This window comes from Protomyctophum parallelum, assembly GCF_964188405.1.
Source record: "Protomyctophum parallelum genome assembly, chromosome: 14".
Classification (NCBI taxonomy): domain Eukaryota; kingdom Metazoa; phylum Chordata; class Actinopteri; order Myctophiformes; family Myctophidae; genus Protomyctophum; species Protomyctophum parallelum.
Window position 1 is genome coordinate 38,757,167 of NC_139709.1, and position 18,398 is coordinate 38,775,564.

General features: G+C 40.6%; 1 protein-coding gene across 2 annotated transcripts; it reads left to right on the forward strand.

Moving 5' to 3' along the window:
* The first annotated feature begins 489 nt into the window (after positions 1-489).
* On the forward strand, positions 490-16,228 carry LOC310870198 (uncharacterized protein). 2 transcript variants are annotated; one of them, XM_083781287.1, is made up of 4 exons: positions 490-802; positions 2,615-2,755; positions 5,598-5,747; positions 13,842-16,228. In XM_083781287.1, exons 1-4 carry the CDS (start codon positions 508-510, stop codon positions 15,830-15,832), a joined length of 2,577 nt encoding a protein of 858 aa, XP_083637413.1. In that variant the 5' UTR covers positions 490-507; the 3' UTR covers positions 15,833-16,228. The 2 variants fall into 2 exon arrangements, with proteins under 2 accessions (XP_083637413.1, XP_083637414.1); XM_083781288.1 differs by lacking the exon at positions 2,615-2,755.
* The last annotated feature ends 2,170 nt before the right edge of the window (positions 16,229-18,398 follow it).

Genomic DNA, 18,398 nt, shown 5'->3' on the forward strand with positions numbered 1-18,398 from the left:
GCATGTGTCAGTGGAGTGGGATGTTCTGAAACCAGATTGGAACTCGTACAGCAATTTATTAGTGGCAAGATACTTTTCAACCTGTTCATAGACTATTTTTTCCATCACTTTCGAGATGGAGCTTAGAATAGAAATAGGGCGGTAGTTGCCGGGTTCTAATTTACTCCCTTTTTTGTACAAGGGGGTTACTTTGGCCAGCTATGGTTTGTTTCCATTGGGGTCCTTCATATTCAACTGTCATGCAGTTTTAGCCTGGCTAATAAGCCAGACCGAATCAGCCTTGAGTCTGGGTTATTAGCCAGGCTAATGCAGTTTGGCATAATTTGCTAAAACATTTATATTCCGTGACAGTTACACACCTCCTCCAACAGGCGGCGAAAGGCAACAGCGCCAGTCGAGGAAAATTCATTGTCATGCTTGAAGCATGTTGACCCGGAAGTAAGTGCGTGTTGTTACAATAGTGTAAAAAAGTCAAGAGCGTGCAAAATGTCTCACAAAGGACGTAAAATGTCTCATAAAGGAGGTAAAATGTGTCAAATAGAGTCTGTACGGCTGTCGATAAATGAACACCTGACGTCGGTGGGAGAGGAGATACTGTGTGTTTTGGAAAAACAGAGTGGTGTTGATGTTTGTTGTGTGCAGCTTAATGTCAGAGTGTTTGTGTTGGAGCGACTCGGTGCAGTTGCAGACTTCATGTTCAACCTCTTCCAGAGAGAGATGGAGATTCTAGAAACTCTGCTGGAGAGACAAAACAAACAGCTGGACGTGATCCTACAGCCACACATCAAATTACACAGAGCAGGTTGGTTCATTGATTGATTGATTAATTGTGTTGCAAGATTCCTGGGCAGAATGTCCTCTTTTGTCAACAAAATTGCTCTGAAGACACTTAAGGGTGCTCTAATTTAGTCCTCCTTTGACTATTCTTCCACCTCTTGGTTCTCCAGCATCTCAATGTTACTTGTTAAGACTTAGAATCGCAAATGCAATTTGGATGAATGGGCAGCCAGTCACTGGATGGTAATGCAACTCTAGATTCATCCCATTATTAAAAAAAAAATCTAGTGTTACAAATTGCGGCTACTTAAGTTCCAGACTTCCCAAAACAAACTAATTCGACTATGTCTCGGCCTGGGGCCCATGACCCACCTCTTGCCAACCCATTTTGCTAGTCTAAACTAACTCTGGGTAGAAGACAGAGTTAAGCAACTGAAAATGGGATTGACTTTCAAAATTGTAAATGCATCCTTGCCCTCAATGCCCGCATAACTGACTAACTACCTCCAAAAGTGAGAGACACCCACAGCTGCAAAACTAGAACGAGCACGAACAACGATCTGGTACCACCCACTTTCAAAACAAATTAAATTATCCTTCTACAACACTGCCACCCAAGCGTGGAATGCCCTGACCCACTCTTTTAAAACAGGCCTGAAAATCCACCTTTCAGTAGGCCCAAGGGAAATTATCACCCCCCCTCCCCTTTTCCCCCCTATTCTTTACTGTGATTCTATTTTTTACCTGTGATGATATTGATTTGTGTTGTTATTGTTCATGTGGCAAACAGGGATAGCACAAGGTAGACCTAGAATGCCTGTGATCATTTAATTATACTTCGTAAATTTTCATGTATCAGAGGCATAGAACGGTCCCACTTACTTTCTGGTCGGGTTCCAAATTGGCGGCCTAAATGTGATAAATGCTCAGTTTGTACTCACCCATTAAATAATTCCAAAGACGTGGAGTGAAATATGGTCCTCTAGTTTTATATCCATGTGAAAGTTCTGGCACAAAACGTGTATTTAGTCAATTATCTCCACTTTTTCAAGAGATGCACACGGACATCTTTCTCTCCGGGCGAGGCGGTCACACAATTGGCAGGTGGTGTGATTAATTACCCAGCACCTATCGCAAAGCACCTGCCAATTGTGTGACTGCAAACTTTTGTGTTTCCCTGGTCAATTGGTGATGACGTCTGCGGTAAACAGGACGTATTTGTAAAATCAGTTCATCGATTGTTCCGGCCCCCCTCGCCCGGAGAGAAAGATGTCCGTGTGCATCTCTTGAAAAAGTGGAGATAATTGACTAAATACACGTTTTGTGCCAGAACTTTCACATGGATATAAAACTAGAGGACCATTTTTCACACCACGTCTTTGGAATTATTTAATGAGTGAGTACAAACGGAGCATTTATCACATTTATGCCGCACATGTTAAAGTTCTACCACAAATCAAGGAGGGTGTACTATGGCTCTTGTATGTGAAATACTGTACATACTATTACTGTATGTAACAAGAGCCGTTCTAGGGCTAAGCACAAGGGTGCTATCCCTTTTGGACAGTGTCTGTACTGTACTGTACTGTACTGTACTGTACTGTACTGTACTGTACTGTACTGTACTGTCTGACTGTACTCTGTTACTGTTTATACATTCTGTCTAATAAACTATTCAATCAATCAATAAAAACAGTTTGTAGAATTGTGCACTTCTGCACCGGTTCCCATTGGTTTCAACTGGAGGAAAAAATGTCATGAACTGAGCAAAGCACTTTGAGTTGTAGTGCTGCTGATGCTACCTCTTCTCTCCTCTTCCTCCTGTCTGTGTGTAAAGAGGTTTCCACTGTACATGAGGAGAGTAGTAGTCTGGTCCAGGAGGAACCACAACCTCCACAGATTAAACAGGAACAGGAAGAGGCTGATTTGTCAACATTGACATTACTGCTGAGGAAGACCAGCTGTGACATTCCCTCAGGTAAAAAACAAACAAAATAAAAACACTTAGTACTAACACAACACAACGGGGTTGCTTCTAGGTATTTAATAATAGCCTCGTGGATCGCAGGCATTTTGTAAAAAAATGTGGTGTTCTCCGCTGTGTTCTAATGGAGAGGTTATGGGAGGTGGGCACAGAGGTTGGTGAACCAATAGGGAGCCGGTGTCCTTTTCCAGAGCTAGTTTGAGCCCCTCTATGCCAAGAAAAGCTTGGGCCCCAGGCCAGGTATGTAATTATGCACCGTGTGATATAAATATGTGACAATTCAAATAACTATAAGCAGAGGCTTATTGGCTCTATCAGCCGAAAACACAGGAGTCAACCCCACTTCAATGCGCTAGACCCCTGGGAGCTGGATTTCTGAGGTGGAGCGCAACACCTACGATCAGCTCACAGTACTTACCAGCACCACATGAATTGCCTCGCCCAAGTGGTGCTACTCATACGCTGAGGTGCCTGGGATCGAACCCATGACCTTGTGGTCAAAAGGCAAGTGTTCTACTGAGCAACCTCCCGGGAGTCGGGACACTGTCACAGTCACCGTGTAGACGATTCAAATATGTGAGGATTCAAATTGGTGAATTGAAAAAATATTTTTTTTTAAACGGCAGTTACTTGGTTTGCTTGTTAATGGTAGGGTAAGTGATATTTTTTTGTTAAAACAAAATGTATTTTTGTTAAAAGGTTAAATCACTATATTCTGATAGTATTAGTAATCATTGCTATAGTGTTGAGTGTTTGTTAAATAACGGGGGTTCCCTGTCTCTCTACCTCTTTAATAAACAGAAAATACATTTTCAGGTACAATGGGTGACAACATTTCAGAAAGCTTAATTTTCATAGTGTTCCATTTCCAATTTTGTCTGCTCATTTCTTTGTGTCATCATTTACAATTCCACTTGTTTAATGTGTGCAGTAGTAGTTTAGATTATTTGTCAGTGCTTTACCGTTATCGATGTTTCTGATCTGGTGGATTGCCATATTATACTGTGTATCTGCATGTCAGGCGAAGGCCTATAATCAGCTCTTACCATACTTTATTTGTTTTGGGGTGTCATTTCTTGCTTTCATTCAGTGGTTCCCCAACTTTTTCATTTCAAGGACCCCCAAATTAGACTAATTAGCCTGCGGACCCCCATTTGAAGATATATGCCAAGGACCCCCATTAGAGAAGAGATTTGTACGGCAGTGTAGCAGTGATTCTCAACCCGTTCTTTTCAAGGACCCCCCCGGTTGGACATGCATTAGTCTACGGACTCCCATTTAAAAAAAAGTATCTCTGAGACACCGATTTATATTTTAAAATCAACTTTAATTTAACTCTGAGAGTGTACAAATGTTTTCGTGGTGCATCCGGCGTTATCGAGTGTCTATATACGAACACAATTGGCCCGTGTTCGGGGGAGGGAAACTGTGCGGGGAGAGTTACATTTTTCACTGCACGTATAGTATACCTGTGTTCTGGGGAGACACCTGTCAGCATGGAGTGCTGGGAGGGAGCAGTTGGACGAGGGCTCTACGTCCTCCCAGTGGGGCCTCCTCTCTATCAGCTGAGTCGGTAGGAATAGGATACAACAGCAGTGACAACATTTGGCTGCAGTAAGGCAAGCACTGTGTTTGGACACCTCTCGTTTCAGTGTGATGTTTGGGTGACTTTTACCCTGCTTCTCCTATTACAGATCACATTATTAATGCTGCTCTGATAGATTTTATCCACTCTAAACTTAGTAAACTAACCTATGTTGGGTCTGACTATGTACTTGGTCCGCTTTCTTCTATCTACACAACAAATCTAGCCAAATAATAGCCAATCTACATGTCACAACGTAATCCATTGTGCACTTGTAATTCTGCTATGATTGGCTAATAATCCACATCAGAATATGGATGCTGGGGTTCAAGTGTGTTCAAGCGGTCCAATCATGTGTGCTGCCACTTCATGCATGACATTGGTTTTGTTGCTAGAAAAGCGTTCAGTGCACTTTCTGTTTCTGATCTGATCTCTGCCACTTAAATGGAATGTGAGTGTGCCTGTTTATTTTACAAAATAAAATACTGTACATAGTTATTGGTACCATGTAACCCTCCTGTGTATATAATTATTTCCCCTCCCCTCTGGAAGAAAGTACAGGACAATAAAAAGCAAACAAACAGGCTGAAAAACCGTTTCCTTCCAAGAGCTGTAACCTGTTTACCCTCCGCTGACACTGACTGAATAATACCTCTAGGTGTCAGTGTTGGACCTCTCAATGTTGCTCATTGCAGCTTTGCACGTGCCACTCCATATGCTACTACCTATCCAACATCATACTGTTTAGCTCACTTTGTCTCCTTTGAATGCTTGCCTGTTTAGATTTTATTTTATTTTATATACTTGTATGTTTTTATTTATTACGTTGCACACTGCTTAAAACACTATTAAAACACTGGTGATCGTGACAAAGAAACAATTAAGCCCAAAATGACAGTTATATTTTACCAGCTACACACACACACACACACACACACACACACACACACACACACTAGTGTGTTGTTACTGGCTGCAATGCTATCCCATTGGCTGAGAGGTCGTTTAGAGGCAAAAAGTGTCTGCTTGCCTAGAGACGAGGCAGCCAATCAGGACGATAGGTAGTCAATACAACAGCCAATGAGAAAGATAGGTTGAGTGGGCGTGAAAGCCAAGCATAGAGAAAATAGACCAGCTTTGCTTACACAGCAGCTGGTAAAAACAAAACGAAACAAAAAAAACAGAACAAAAGCTTATCATGTTTTAGTGCTGATGCTACCTCTTCTCTCCTCCTCCTGTGTCTGTGTAAAGACGTTTCCCCTGAACATGATGAGAGGAGTTCCAGTGAATCCAGTCTGGTCCAGGAGGAACCACACACTCCACAGATTAAAGAGGAACAGGAAGAGGCTGATGTGTCGACAATACTACACAGGAAGACCAGGTGTGATGATGCTCTCTCAGGTAAAAATATGACTACTTCATTAGTACTAATCCAACAAGACTATAAGCAATCACACTGCACTGATGGGTCGCCTCTTAGGGATGTAATGATGCATCGCGAGACAGTTCATTAACGTTACAAATACAGTGCGCTTTCCCTAGGATGAAGTCCTTACAGTGGCACTCAATTGTGCGCTACAAAAGAAAAAGCCCTCAAAATTAGAAGTCAGTTGTCGTTTAGATTGACAGCTGTCACGGTGGCCAGGCATAAAACTGTATGGACAGTGATTGTATGGCGTCTATACCGTATGACGCAGAGAGGCTAAAGTGGGGAAATGTTTTAGCTGTCAGACTCGCTGCTTCAGTCGTTGTATGCATGAGAATCACTGCTCCAGGCCAGGGTACTGCTTTTGTTATGTTTATTAAAGTTAGACGTTTACCACAGTGAATCACATCATAGTAAAAAGCGTTTTGCGGTCAACAAAGTTGGACCTTCCCCGTTCACCCCCTCTCTCCTTCCATTCATGAAAATGCCGCTTTGCGAACAGCTGACTTTCTATGAGTGACGTAGGCTAGTAGCACACAACACCACGTGACCCATATAGCTGTCACCAACAGTGATGATTATGTCATAGATGTTTCTGTGCACATTCCAATCAAATAATTACATTTGTCGAAATATTAAGCTTAATTTATACTCCATGCTTCCTTGACAAAACTAACAAATGTACATGTTATCTACACACCTCGCATTGCTGATGCGATGATGACTTGCAAATCTGTTGATTTTGGGAGGCAATCAAGGTTCCCTTTCTTCTTTTAGGTTCTTAGTCCATGAGCCAGAGCTCCAAAATTGGTGGGAAAAACTAGACGTATATTAAATTGTTTATAGGATCAATACAAGTAAATTAATACATGATAACCCTTCCACAGTAGTAGCTTTTTCATATCTTTTGATTATTTTGCATATTTTCCTTATTTGCATATTTAAAAATGTAAAATGTGTACAAAATAAAATTGTATACAATACAATACAATACAATACAATACAATAAATACATTACATGTACTATGGTGGCCTGCTCAAAGATGACCTGGGGGGTGATGGGAGGTGTAGACATATTTTATTTAACCAGTAAAATCACATTGAGACCATAGTCTCTTTTACGAGTGCGCACTGTCCAAGAGAAGAGGCAAATAAATGTTACACAGCTCTGCCAGTAACGACAAATACAGGACATGACAAAGACAAACATATGACATCCGTAATACCAAAAACCTACTACCAGGGAGGCTCAGAGAGAGTCTAAATAGCTAACCAAATACAGACAAAAAAAAGACTAATAAGAACAATACGTCTTGAAACTTGTAACGGTCAGATATTTCTATCACAGTTACTAAAATCACGAGGTAGTAATGATCCTCCTTTAAAGATAAAATTGATACGCTTCAACCATGTAGCATGCAATGTAAAGTTGTAAACCACTGAGTCCAACACAGAAATACGTCTGAGATAAATAGTTTATCTATATGCAAAATAAACTCATTGACAATCAGTTACATAGAAAACATGACAGGTTAAATATTGTCCCTATAATTATGTCCGAACCGCACGCACCGGGCCTCTCACGCACGCACGCACGCTCGCTCTATTGTTATTGTTCGTATCGTTCCGTGAAACATCCACGCGTCTCCCTGACGCTCCAACCCGAAATAATAAAGTTAATCCAAACGTGGTGATCCCCGAACGTAAACAAATCCAACGGTAAATCCACGGTCCTCCAAACGGACAAGCAGTATTCCTCGCTGGACACAAACAATCAGACAAACGAAACTCTCACCGGAGCAGATGACGGTTCCCGGCCGGGGTTACTCCTGTCAACGGTGAGTTGGTGGCCTTGGCTATATTCCACCGAATAGCATACAGACAGATTACACTGCAATTCTGCAAACACGATCAGGTCTCACGTGGACTCCCTGCTCGTTCGTGTCTCTGTCTCCACAAGTCTCTAGAGCCGGCCACTTCCGTGTGTTTAAATCGCGGAAGCGTCACGGCCTGTCAATCAATCAAACTCCTCCCGACATTGACCCTCCAAAACATAAACAAACACAAAACAGATACCTCTCAAAGAAAATAGGACATTACACATAAGGATGGATATAGTGTTCAATGAATATTTTAAGCCATGCTCTTTTAAATGACACTTTAAAATAAATCCTTAATGAATATTATGTGGCAGTGCTACAAACTATTAAGCTAATATAAAACTAAGATCACGGCTTATTGCTACATGTCAAAGCAGGAGCAATGGCTTGAGAGAGCCCCCAAGGCAATCCTCTTAAAAGTCACTAGGGAGATACCGTACCCATGATCTTCCCTGCCATTTTGGCCAATCTAAGGATCTCAGCAATGCAGTCAGAAGTCGTATGTAATATTTGCTGATTTCACTTTTATGAAAAACCTGTATCAATTACCCGGAGAAGGCGAGCAGCACACTTTTTAATATTTTTGAAAATAAGGAGCTGGGTGAAAACCAGCACAAATAAGAATTTTCCTACCATTAACTCATTTATTGCTACTAGCTGTTAGCATAAACACCAGTTCCAGGGGTCAGCGCATACATTCACTTTAAATAGACGGTGTTTGCCCCCCCCCCCCCCCCCCCCCCCCCCCACACACACACACACACTCGCTACAGACAGCACCGCAGCATTGGAACACACACAAGCTCCTTACCTCTCGTCAGAAGCTTTAACATGGCGCCAGCATCGCTGTGAAAAGGCACAAATTAAATACGAAATGTGGATGGCAGAAAATCCACCATGGACAGCGATTTTATAAGAAGAGTTATGACTGTTTGAAAATCTTCCCTTCCACTGCTCTCTACTGAAAATATATATGCAATCACATAGTTGGAACGGTGGGGCGTTGCCCTGGGAACCAGACAAATGTTAAACGCATCAACCATTATATAGAGTCCACGTTGGGGTACGTATATATACCGACTTGGGATATGACGCCACCTAGCGTTGACGTACGTATATATACAGACTTGGGAAAGAAAGAATGAAAGAAACCCCAAATGAAAAAATAAATAAATATATATATATATATATATATATATATATATGTGTTATGGAATGCAAAATCACAAAAAGTATTAATTTCAAAAGTATAAACTGCTATGAATATTGGAATAAATCATAACAGCATAAACAGAAATGGGAAAATGATGTTTGACATACAGTATGAATATACATTGAAAGAATAAGATCTTCTACAGAGGTCACAAAAGATACTTATACAATTTTTTATTCTCCATTGTGTGCATACTGTACACGCCACAGAATTCTTCCAATTTAGCCCCAACACATGACTACATGTCCACGATGCCACCTAGAAAAACACATGTTTTGGAAGTGTACACATTGAAGACGTTTTTGGAACAATACAATATCTATAAATGTACAGAAGGCAGCATGTCTGCTATGGAAGCATCTTGCGAAGCGCATTGCTATTTTCGGTTATCATTTGTGACTAAATTTGCTTGAGGGACTGCCATTGGATTTTTGTTCATGTCATATGAAAGCAGTGAATCATAGCTTCAAATTGACGTATTGCTTGTTCAGTTTGACCCACCAGTTTTGGAGATATCACTTGTAGAGTAATGTCTTGCAGAAAACAGCGAGTTGAGAAAACAGGCTTGAAACTAAGGTTCACTTCTGTGGACTCTAACGTTACACCTAGCTTTTCATATTTCTTTTCATATTTACATGTCAATTTCAGCTCTGACACTTATTTCAGACATGTTCTAGTATGTGAAGAGTCTGCCTGTGCTATTAACTCATTTTGAAATAAATAAATAAAAGGTTTTCTCCTCTGGTGAAAAGCTGGAGTTTGCGCGATGGCAGGCTCTAAGTCAATTCTGTTCACATTTTAACATTATTATGTGCTGAAGCATCTTCCATAAAATCCTAATGGTTTGGGATATTTCATAAACTTGGTATGAGTTCTCGGTTTCCTTGTGACGTCCAGGCCCAGGAGCTATGTATAAGTATGAAATGTAAGAAAGAAAATAGGAACGCATTTAGTGTAAGACTTGTAGTGCCCAGATGCTCAGATGCCCTCTAGGCCGCACACAGAAGCCTGTGAACATAGACATTCCGTGCATAGATGTGCCACGCAATGGTAGGCCTCAGGTCTACCATTCTGAAATTTAATATAATAATATTTGGACTGCTGGACAGCTGACAGTAGGCTCTCTTTACTCTTAAAAAAAAAATATATATATATATATATATATACATAAATATAATTATCTATATGTATACGTGTATATGTGTGTGTGTGTATGTGTGTGTGTGTGTGTGTGTGTGTGTGTGTGTGTGTGTGTGTGTGTGTGTGTGTGTGTGTGTGACTGTGTATATATATATATATATATATGTGTATATATATATATATATATATATATATATATATTCTTTTTAAGAGTAAAGAGAGCTTACTGTCAGCAGTCCAAATGTTACATTTCAGAATGGTAGACCTGAGGCCTACCATACCAGGCATACCTCAGCCCTACCATTGCGTGGCACATCTATGCACGGAATGTCTATGTTCACAGGCTTCTGTGCGGCACTACAAGTCTTACATTAAATGCGTTTGGGAAACCCAGCCAATATGATTGCGTATATGTTATTTCAGGTGGACCAGGAGGAGGCAATATAGAGACCAGGATTACAGCATGTTTTTTGTGAGGCTACCTACCCTAGGGGATATGGGCAGAACATTCTACCTACCCTAGGGGATATGGGCAGAACATTCTACCTACCCTAGGGGATATGGGCAGAACATTCTACCTACCCTAGGGCGATATGGGCAGAACATTCTACCTACCCTAGGGCGATATGGGCAGAACATTCTACCTACCCTAGGGGATATGGGCAGAACATTCTACCTACCCTAGGGGATATGGGCAGAACATTCTACCTACCCTAGGGCGATATGGGCAGAACATTCTACCTACCCTAGGGGATATGGGCAGAACATTCTACCTACCCTAGGGGATATGGGCAGAACATTCTACCTACCCTAGGGGATATGGGCAGAACATTCTACCTACCCTAGGGCGATATGGGCGGAACATTCTACCTACCCTAGGGCGATATGGGCAGAACATTCTACCTATCCTAGGGGATATGGGCAGAACATTCTACCTACCCTAGGGGATATGGGCAGAACATTCTACCTACCCTAGGGCGATATGGGCGGAACATTCTACCTACCCTAGGGCGATATGGGCAGAACATTCTACCTACCCTAGGGCGATATGGGCAGAACATTCTACCTACCCTAGGGCGATATGGGCAGAACATTCTACCTACCCTAGGGCGATATGGGCAGAACATTCTACCTATCCTAGGGGATATGGGCAGAACATTCTACCTACCCTAGGGGATATGGGCAGAACATTCTACCTACCCTAGGGCGATATGGGCAGAACATTCTACCTACCCTAGGGCGATATGGGCAGAACATTCTACCTACCCTAGGGCGATATGGGCAGAACATTCTACCTACCCTAGGGCGATATGGGCAGAACATTCTACCTACCCTAGGGCGATATGGGCAGAACATTCTACCTATCCTAGGGGATATGGGCAGAACATTCTACCTACCCTAGGGGGATATGGGCAGAACATTCTACCTACCCTAGGGGATATGGGCAGAACATTCTACCTACCCTAGGGCGATATGGGCAGAACATTCTACCTATCCTAGGGGATATGGGCAGAACATTCTACCTACCCTAGGGGGATATGGGCAGAACATTCTACCTACCCTAGGGGATATGGGCAGAACATTCTACCTACCCTAGGGGATATGGGCAGAACATGCAAACTAATGTATTGCCAAAACCAAGCAGTTTATTTGGATTTTTTTGCCTGTGCTCAGAGATAACAACTGTCAACAACAATGCTGATATAAAGGTGAACATGCATTGCAAGTGGTAACAAGATCTCACCTGTTATACCTTTCAATCCGGGAACACATCTGTCATTTTAGATATCATTGCTGTCGGGGCAGAAACATTTAAGACATTTATTCTAACTTTGGTTTTTTTCCATTAAACACCCTTGTTACGGACCACGGTCCTTTTGATTATTTGTTATTTGTTTAAGTATAATTATTATTTATGGTGGCTATTAAATTAGGATAATAATTATAAGTTTGGTATTTGTTATTATGTTTTATGGCATGTGACGACAAGTTGTCTTTCTTTTACTACAGTACTCAAGTGAATTGACAGACATGGCTCTGAGTGACTGGTCCCTGATTGGACCTGCCCCTTCTGTTCCTTATTGGTTCTCCCTGACAACACCAGTTTCCTGTTGGCTGGGCACTCTTCCTGTCTCTGTATAAAGGCTCAGTTGAACTTTTGCTCTGGAGGGGACGACAGCATTCAGCAGCAGAGAATCGATCCCTCTTGTCCTCTCTTGTGCCTGCCTTATTATTTTGTTTGTTTTGTTTCTGGTTCGTTATGCCGTAAGTTATGATTTGCTTTGTTTAGCCCAGTTTTGTTTGAAGTAATCTTTAAGTTGCCTGTGAGTCTGTAAACTATTATTTATCCTTGTTAAATAAGAAGCCCGGTTCCTACCTCCACCATGTAGGGGTGCCAGGTCTTTCTTTTGTTAACTTATTGTAATTTTGGTTAGTTAGGGTAGTTAGGGATTTAGAATTGTAATTTTGTTTAACATTCTGTTAGGGCCTTTAGGTAGGGGTAAACTTTTGATTTCTAGTTAGATTCGTTTTGTTAGAATAGCACCTGCACTCTGAAGCTAAAAATGTGGGAAGTTGTGAACCAAAAATGTAACATTATCTCTGCTTTTGAACAAAAAGAACGACCACCAATAAATTGAAGTTCTTTTTCACCCTGTCTCCTCTCAAATTGTGTCATGTCCCTTCACCCTAGACGAAGGTCCATAACAACCCTACTTGATCATACTACAGCGTCACACAAAAGCATCGAAAGTAGCAGATCCGTAAGCTTGAAACACGGCCTGAAGCGACATCTTTTGAGGATGTAGATCTGCTTTTTTTTGCTGCTTTTGAATTTTAATTCAGAAAAGTAACAGTTTTGGATATATGAGGTTTACACCCGACTCTATTTTAACCATGTTAGAGTAATCGAAAACACCCGTCCTTTTTTCTGGTGATTCATACTGCCCTCCTAATATGTGAGGTGCCTGTGTTTTTTGAGTGCTGGGCCAAATTCAAAATGTCGCCTGGCCCCATCTCTAAAAATGATCCAGATGATCTAGAATCGTGTATGAAGACACTTTCTCAACCATGAGGATTCCAAATCTGACACTATTTTAATCATAAGACCTCGTTTTGGCCCTGAAATTCAAGATGGCCACCATTCAGTAGACTGAAAACGTAACTTTTGAATAGGATAGTAATCTATTTGGGGTTTGTCAACACAAAACATCAATCTGAATCAGAGCATTCTGTGTAACTGATTTCTTAACCCATTCTGACCTGAGATCAGATTCATACGAGGTTTCCGCCGGACACACACTGGTCCTGATGAACCCATTCTGACCTGAGATCAGATTCTAGAAATGTCAGTCGCTCTTCGATTTTTCAAAAATAGCAGACCTACAAGCTCGTATCGCGCCACTCGGTGGCGCGATATGAGCTTGTAGATCTGCTATTTTTAAATAGCTAAAGCATAACATGATGCCGACACCAAAATGGGTGCCCGGTCAGAATGGGTTAATCATCAGATTCAGATGACTCCACCCTCCTCTGTGCATCATAATCCTCCTTATCACGCTCAACTTGTCCTCTTCATGTTTATGGTGATTGTTATGTTGTGAGTTTATGTTCATTCGGCCATTATTTGGCATTTTCAAACAAATAAGAATAGGTGATCTGGTTGCAGACAGTGACATCTGATTGTCTGGCCCACATTTTCCCACACCCATGACGGTACATACCTGAAAATCGACTTCAGTACATTAACAAAGCATTTGTACTTGGTTACTTCGCAACTCACTGCATGGCAAATGTAAAGTTCAACCACTGATTGGCTTTTCTCTCATTTTGCCTAGACATCCTGCTCATCCCTGTGTGTGAAGAGGTTTCCCCTGAGCAGCAGGAGTGGAGCGCCTGTCTGGTCCAGGAGGAACCAGAGCCTCCACAGATTAAAGATGAACAGGTGGAGCTACTTCAAAGGCTAGAGGAGGCTGATGACTCATCATTAAAATTACTAACAGTGAAAAGTGAAGATAACAGAGAGACAGATCCTCTAGCCAGCACCTCAACTGAACACATGACAACTCAAGCTGTTGTAAAGAACTGGGTAGCATCACAACAAACTAGTATTGACAAGCTCCTCTCTTCACACCATTCTGAATCTGACACTGAAGACAGTGATGACTGGGAGGAGAAGACACAACATGCGGAAGGACAAACATTGTCTTTAGATAACAAGCCATCCCAGGACCTGAACTCATCTAAACAAACTCTCCCCATGATGACTCACACAGTGAATAAACACTTTGGTTGTATAATTTGTAGCAAAAGCTTTAAACGCAAGGACCATCTAAACACACAAATGAGGATTCATACAGGGGAACGGCCCTTTGCGTGTGCAGTTTGTGGCAAATGTTTTAATCTAAAGGGAAATCTGAAGAAACATACATTGATTCATACAGGAGCAAAACCATTTACGTGTACAGTTTGTGGCAAAGGCTATCGTCAAATGGCCACTTTAAAGAAACACACAAGTACCCATATAGGGGGAAAACCCTTTAATTGTATAGTTTGTAGCAGAAGCTTCAACCATAAGCATCATCTGAATGTACACATGCAGATTCATACAGGGGGAAAGCAATTAACCTTTCCATATTGTTGTACAATTTGTGGCAAAAGCTTTTGTCAAATGAGTAATCTAAAAAAACACATGACAAGCCATACTGGGGTGAAACCATTTCATTGTACCATTTGTACCAAAAGCTTTAGTCGTAAGGAACATCTAAAATCACACATGAGAATTCATACAGGGGAAAGGCCCTTCACATGTACAATTTGTGGCAAATGTTTTAATCTAAAGGGTAATCTGACGAAGCACACAATTATTCATACAGAGCTGAAGCCTTTTACTTGTACAGTATGTGATAAAAGTTATCGTCAAATGAGTAATCTAAAACAACACATTAGGACACATACTGGGGAAAAACCCTTTTATTGTACAGTTTGTACCAAAAGCTTTTCTCTTAAGGAAAATCTGAAGGCACATATGAGGATTCATACAGGGGAAAGGCCCTTTGCTTGTACTTTCTGTGGCAAAAGGTTTCATCTTAAGGTAAATCTGAAGAAGCACACAATTATTCATACACAGGTAAAGCAGTTTACATGTGCAGTTTGTGGCAAAGGTTGTGGTCAACTGGTTACCCTAAAAAAACACATGATGACTCACAGAGGGCAAAACACCTTTAATTGTACAGTTTGTGCCAAAAAATTTACTCGTAAGGAATATCTTAAGATACACATGAGGATTCATACTGGGGAAAAGCCCTTTGTTTGTACAATTTGTGGCAAAAGGTTTAATCTAAATGGAAATTTGAAGAAGCACACAATGATTCATACGGGGGAAAAACCATTTACGTGTACAGTTTGTGGCCAAGGCTATCGTCAAATGGCTACTTTGAAAAAACACACATGTACCCATACAGAGGAAAAACTCTTTAATTGTATGGTTTGTAGCAGGGCCTTCAATCGTAAGGATCATCTGAAGACACACATGAGGGTTCATACAGCGAAAAAGGCCCTAATCTTAACATTTTGTTGTACCATTTGTGGCAAAGGTTTTCCTCGGGATACACATCTGAAGACACACATGGTGATTCATACTGGAGAAAAACCTTTTAGTTGCACAGTGTGTGGCAAAAGCTTCAATCTAAAGGGAAACCTAACAAAGCACTCAAGGACTCATACTGGGGAAAAACCCTTTTTGTGTTTAGTTTGTGGCAAGTACTTCAGTTTAAAACGAATTATGAATAGACATATGAGAATTCACAAAGGGGAAAAAACCCTTTAGTTGCAGTGTGTGCCAAATGCTTTGATCAAAATGCACATGTCTCTGCAGGATAATACCTATAGAAGAATAAAAATGTGAATCAAGTTAATCCTAGCATCCACAACTGAATGGGATGGCTCCAATGTGGATCGCAGACTTCATGTGGCCAGCATGTGACGTTATTGGTTAATTAAATTGGCTACCCCACTGGTTCCCATTCCGTTTAGCTCGAGATCCAAAAGAGAAGTTTAGACGTCTCCCCAGGTCCCAAACTAGTGAAAATAGCATTATTTGGGGTCCACTTGCAATATCCCCCCAGCCCATAATGTTGAGAATGTTGAGAATCCCCATAGATGCCATATACTGTAATATATGACATTATACATCACATCTATGATTCATGTCTCCAAATTTGGGGCACGGGTCCAATCTATAAGCTCACAACATGGCGCAAATGTCTAATTTCTCTTTTTGGTCTCGAGCTGAAAAGTTCTGGGAAGACAAATGTTATTTTTTGGGAACCACTGTTGTAGGCAACATGCATGTTTAAAATTGGGTTGCATTATGTGTTGATTTCATAGACTGCTTCATAGACTTATTTGACAGCACTATATGAATGGTGTTGTCACAACAACTTGACCTTGGTTTGCTCCTTTTTTCCCTCTACCAAACCTTTTTTTTAAATCTATTTTCATACTTCATACTTTACTACATAGGCTACTGTAAATAAGGGTAAGAGAGACCCTACGGCTGTGCCGTTTGTAAATTAGCTAAGAGAGACCCTAGTCTGTTTGTGGAAGAAGCTTTTAAAATGTTCTTTCTTGACCTGGCCTACACTTGTGTATTGACCAGCAGCATCTGTTGTTGACATGTTCCACACGTTACAAAATATAAATGTATAAAAGAAGAATACATCACTGTTTACAAATAATTTGTTTTAATGTTGAATGCAGTGTGTTCAAGTTTATTGTCGTACAGTTTACATCTTCCACAAATTGCACTTATAGATTATAAGGAAAGGAAATGTCAATTAAATAGACACTTAAAAAGGACTCTTCTACATTGGTAGAAGAAGTACTCAGTCTCAGATATATTTTTACTAAAATAAAGGTAATAATAATAATGGATTTTATTTATAATGCACTTTACATTCCTCATAATCTCAAAGTGCTACAGTAGGCATTAGGAAAAAATATGAAACGGTAGGCAAAAGCAAAAAAAGAACATTACACGATTAAAGGACACAGTTTAGCATCAAGAAAAAAAACAAAGGTAACGGGTAAATAAGAACAGAAATGTCCTGTATGCAACATGTTAGAGTGAAAGTGCAAGGTAAATAAGAACAGAAATGTCCTGTATGCAACATGTTAGAGTGAAAGTGCAAGGTAAATAAGAACAGAAATGTCCTGTATGCAACATGTTAGAGTGAAAGTGCAAAAGCTCACACGAGAACTTGCGATTTTCTGTGAGCTTGTAGATTGCCTCCTGAACATAAAGTATGAAATAATGAAATGTTTATGGTTCAATAATAAATATCCTCTTTTTTGATTCCTACATAAATAAAGTAGAATATAATTAAAAAGAATACAAAACCACGTGTCATCAATTAAAACAACTAAAAACATTTTCCAAAAGTTCTTGAATAAGTATGAATAGAATCATATATACACGTGCGCACGCATACACACACACACACACACGCAGTGTTGTGTAGTGTTGTCAGTAGTGTAGCTTTGCTACAACAGCCCTCTGTACTGGAGTCATTAAAACCACACAAATCCAGTACTGACGTGCTGCTACTGCAAAGTACACATGCAGTAGGCTACATGTGTAATACGCACACACACACACACACCGTCACCAATGCAGCCAGGATGAGTCGGCGATCCAACCGCTAACCTTCTGGTTCCAAATGCTCTACGTCCTGAACCATCCACCGCAGTATAGTGCTGCTTCTACTAGTACAATATACAGTAACAGGGGTCTCCCTGTTTCTCCAGCTTAAGTTTGAGAAGGAAAAAAAAGCATTTTCAGGTTGGGATACCAATTTGTTTTAACCAAAGATATAGCACACAATTGCAACTGGAACACATTGAAGAGACACATAAGCTGATGAATGGGTACTACTCTCTCCTGATTGGCTGAAATTTGGCCACACCAGAAAATGTATGAGACGGGGAGACCCCTGTTACTAAACAAACACTAGCAATGATTACTATCATTATAAGCACATTTGTAATGCTTTATAATGCACTTATAAGGCCTTATACTGAGCTTATAGTTTGTTATGCATGATTATAAACATTTACAACAGTTTCTTGTCAAATTTCAGGGGGTCCCCAGCAGAAGTAGAATATAGCATCACAATTTTTAACCACTTTATCCATTTATATGTTGGCTATTAAACAGTACAGATCTACAAGCTCACATCTGCTATTTTTGAAAATATTTGACAAATATTTAAAATGTAACAGATAATAGTAATAATTTCCTTTTTTAACGTACAACTTCTCTTCCCACCTTTTCAGATGATGGTCCACAGCCAAAAACATCAAATCAATTGGGGGTCCTTGTGACATTAACAAGT

Bases quoted from the DNA above. Each gene is read 5' to 3' on its own strand.
- LOC310870198 (XM_083781287.1), top strand. From the start codon at position 508: ATGTCTCATAAAGGAGGTAAAATGTGTCAAATAGAGTCTGTACGGCTG. The intron at 2,756-5,597 runs GTAAAAAACAAA...GTCTGTGTAAAG, and splicing joins CAGCTGTGACATTCCCTCAG to ACGTTTCCCCTGAACATGAT. The intron at 5,748-13,841 runs GTAAAAATATGA...CATTTTGCCTAG, and splicing joins GTGTGATGATGCTCTCTCAG to ACATCCTGCTCATCCCTGTG.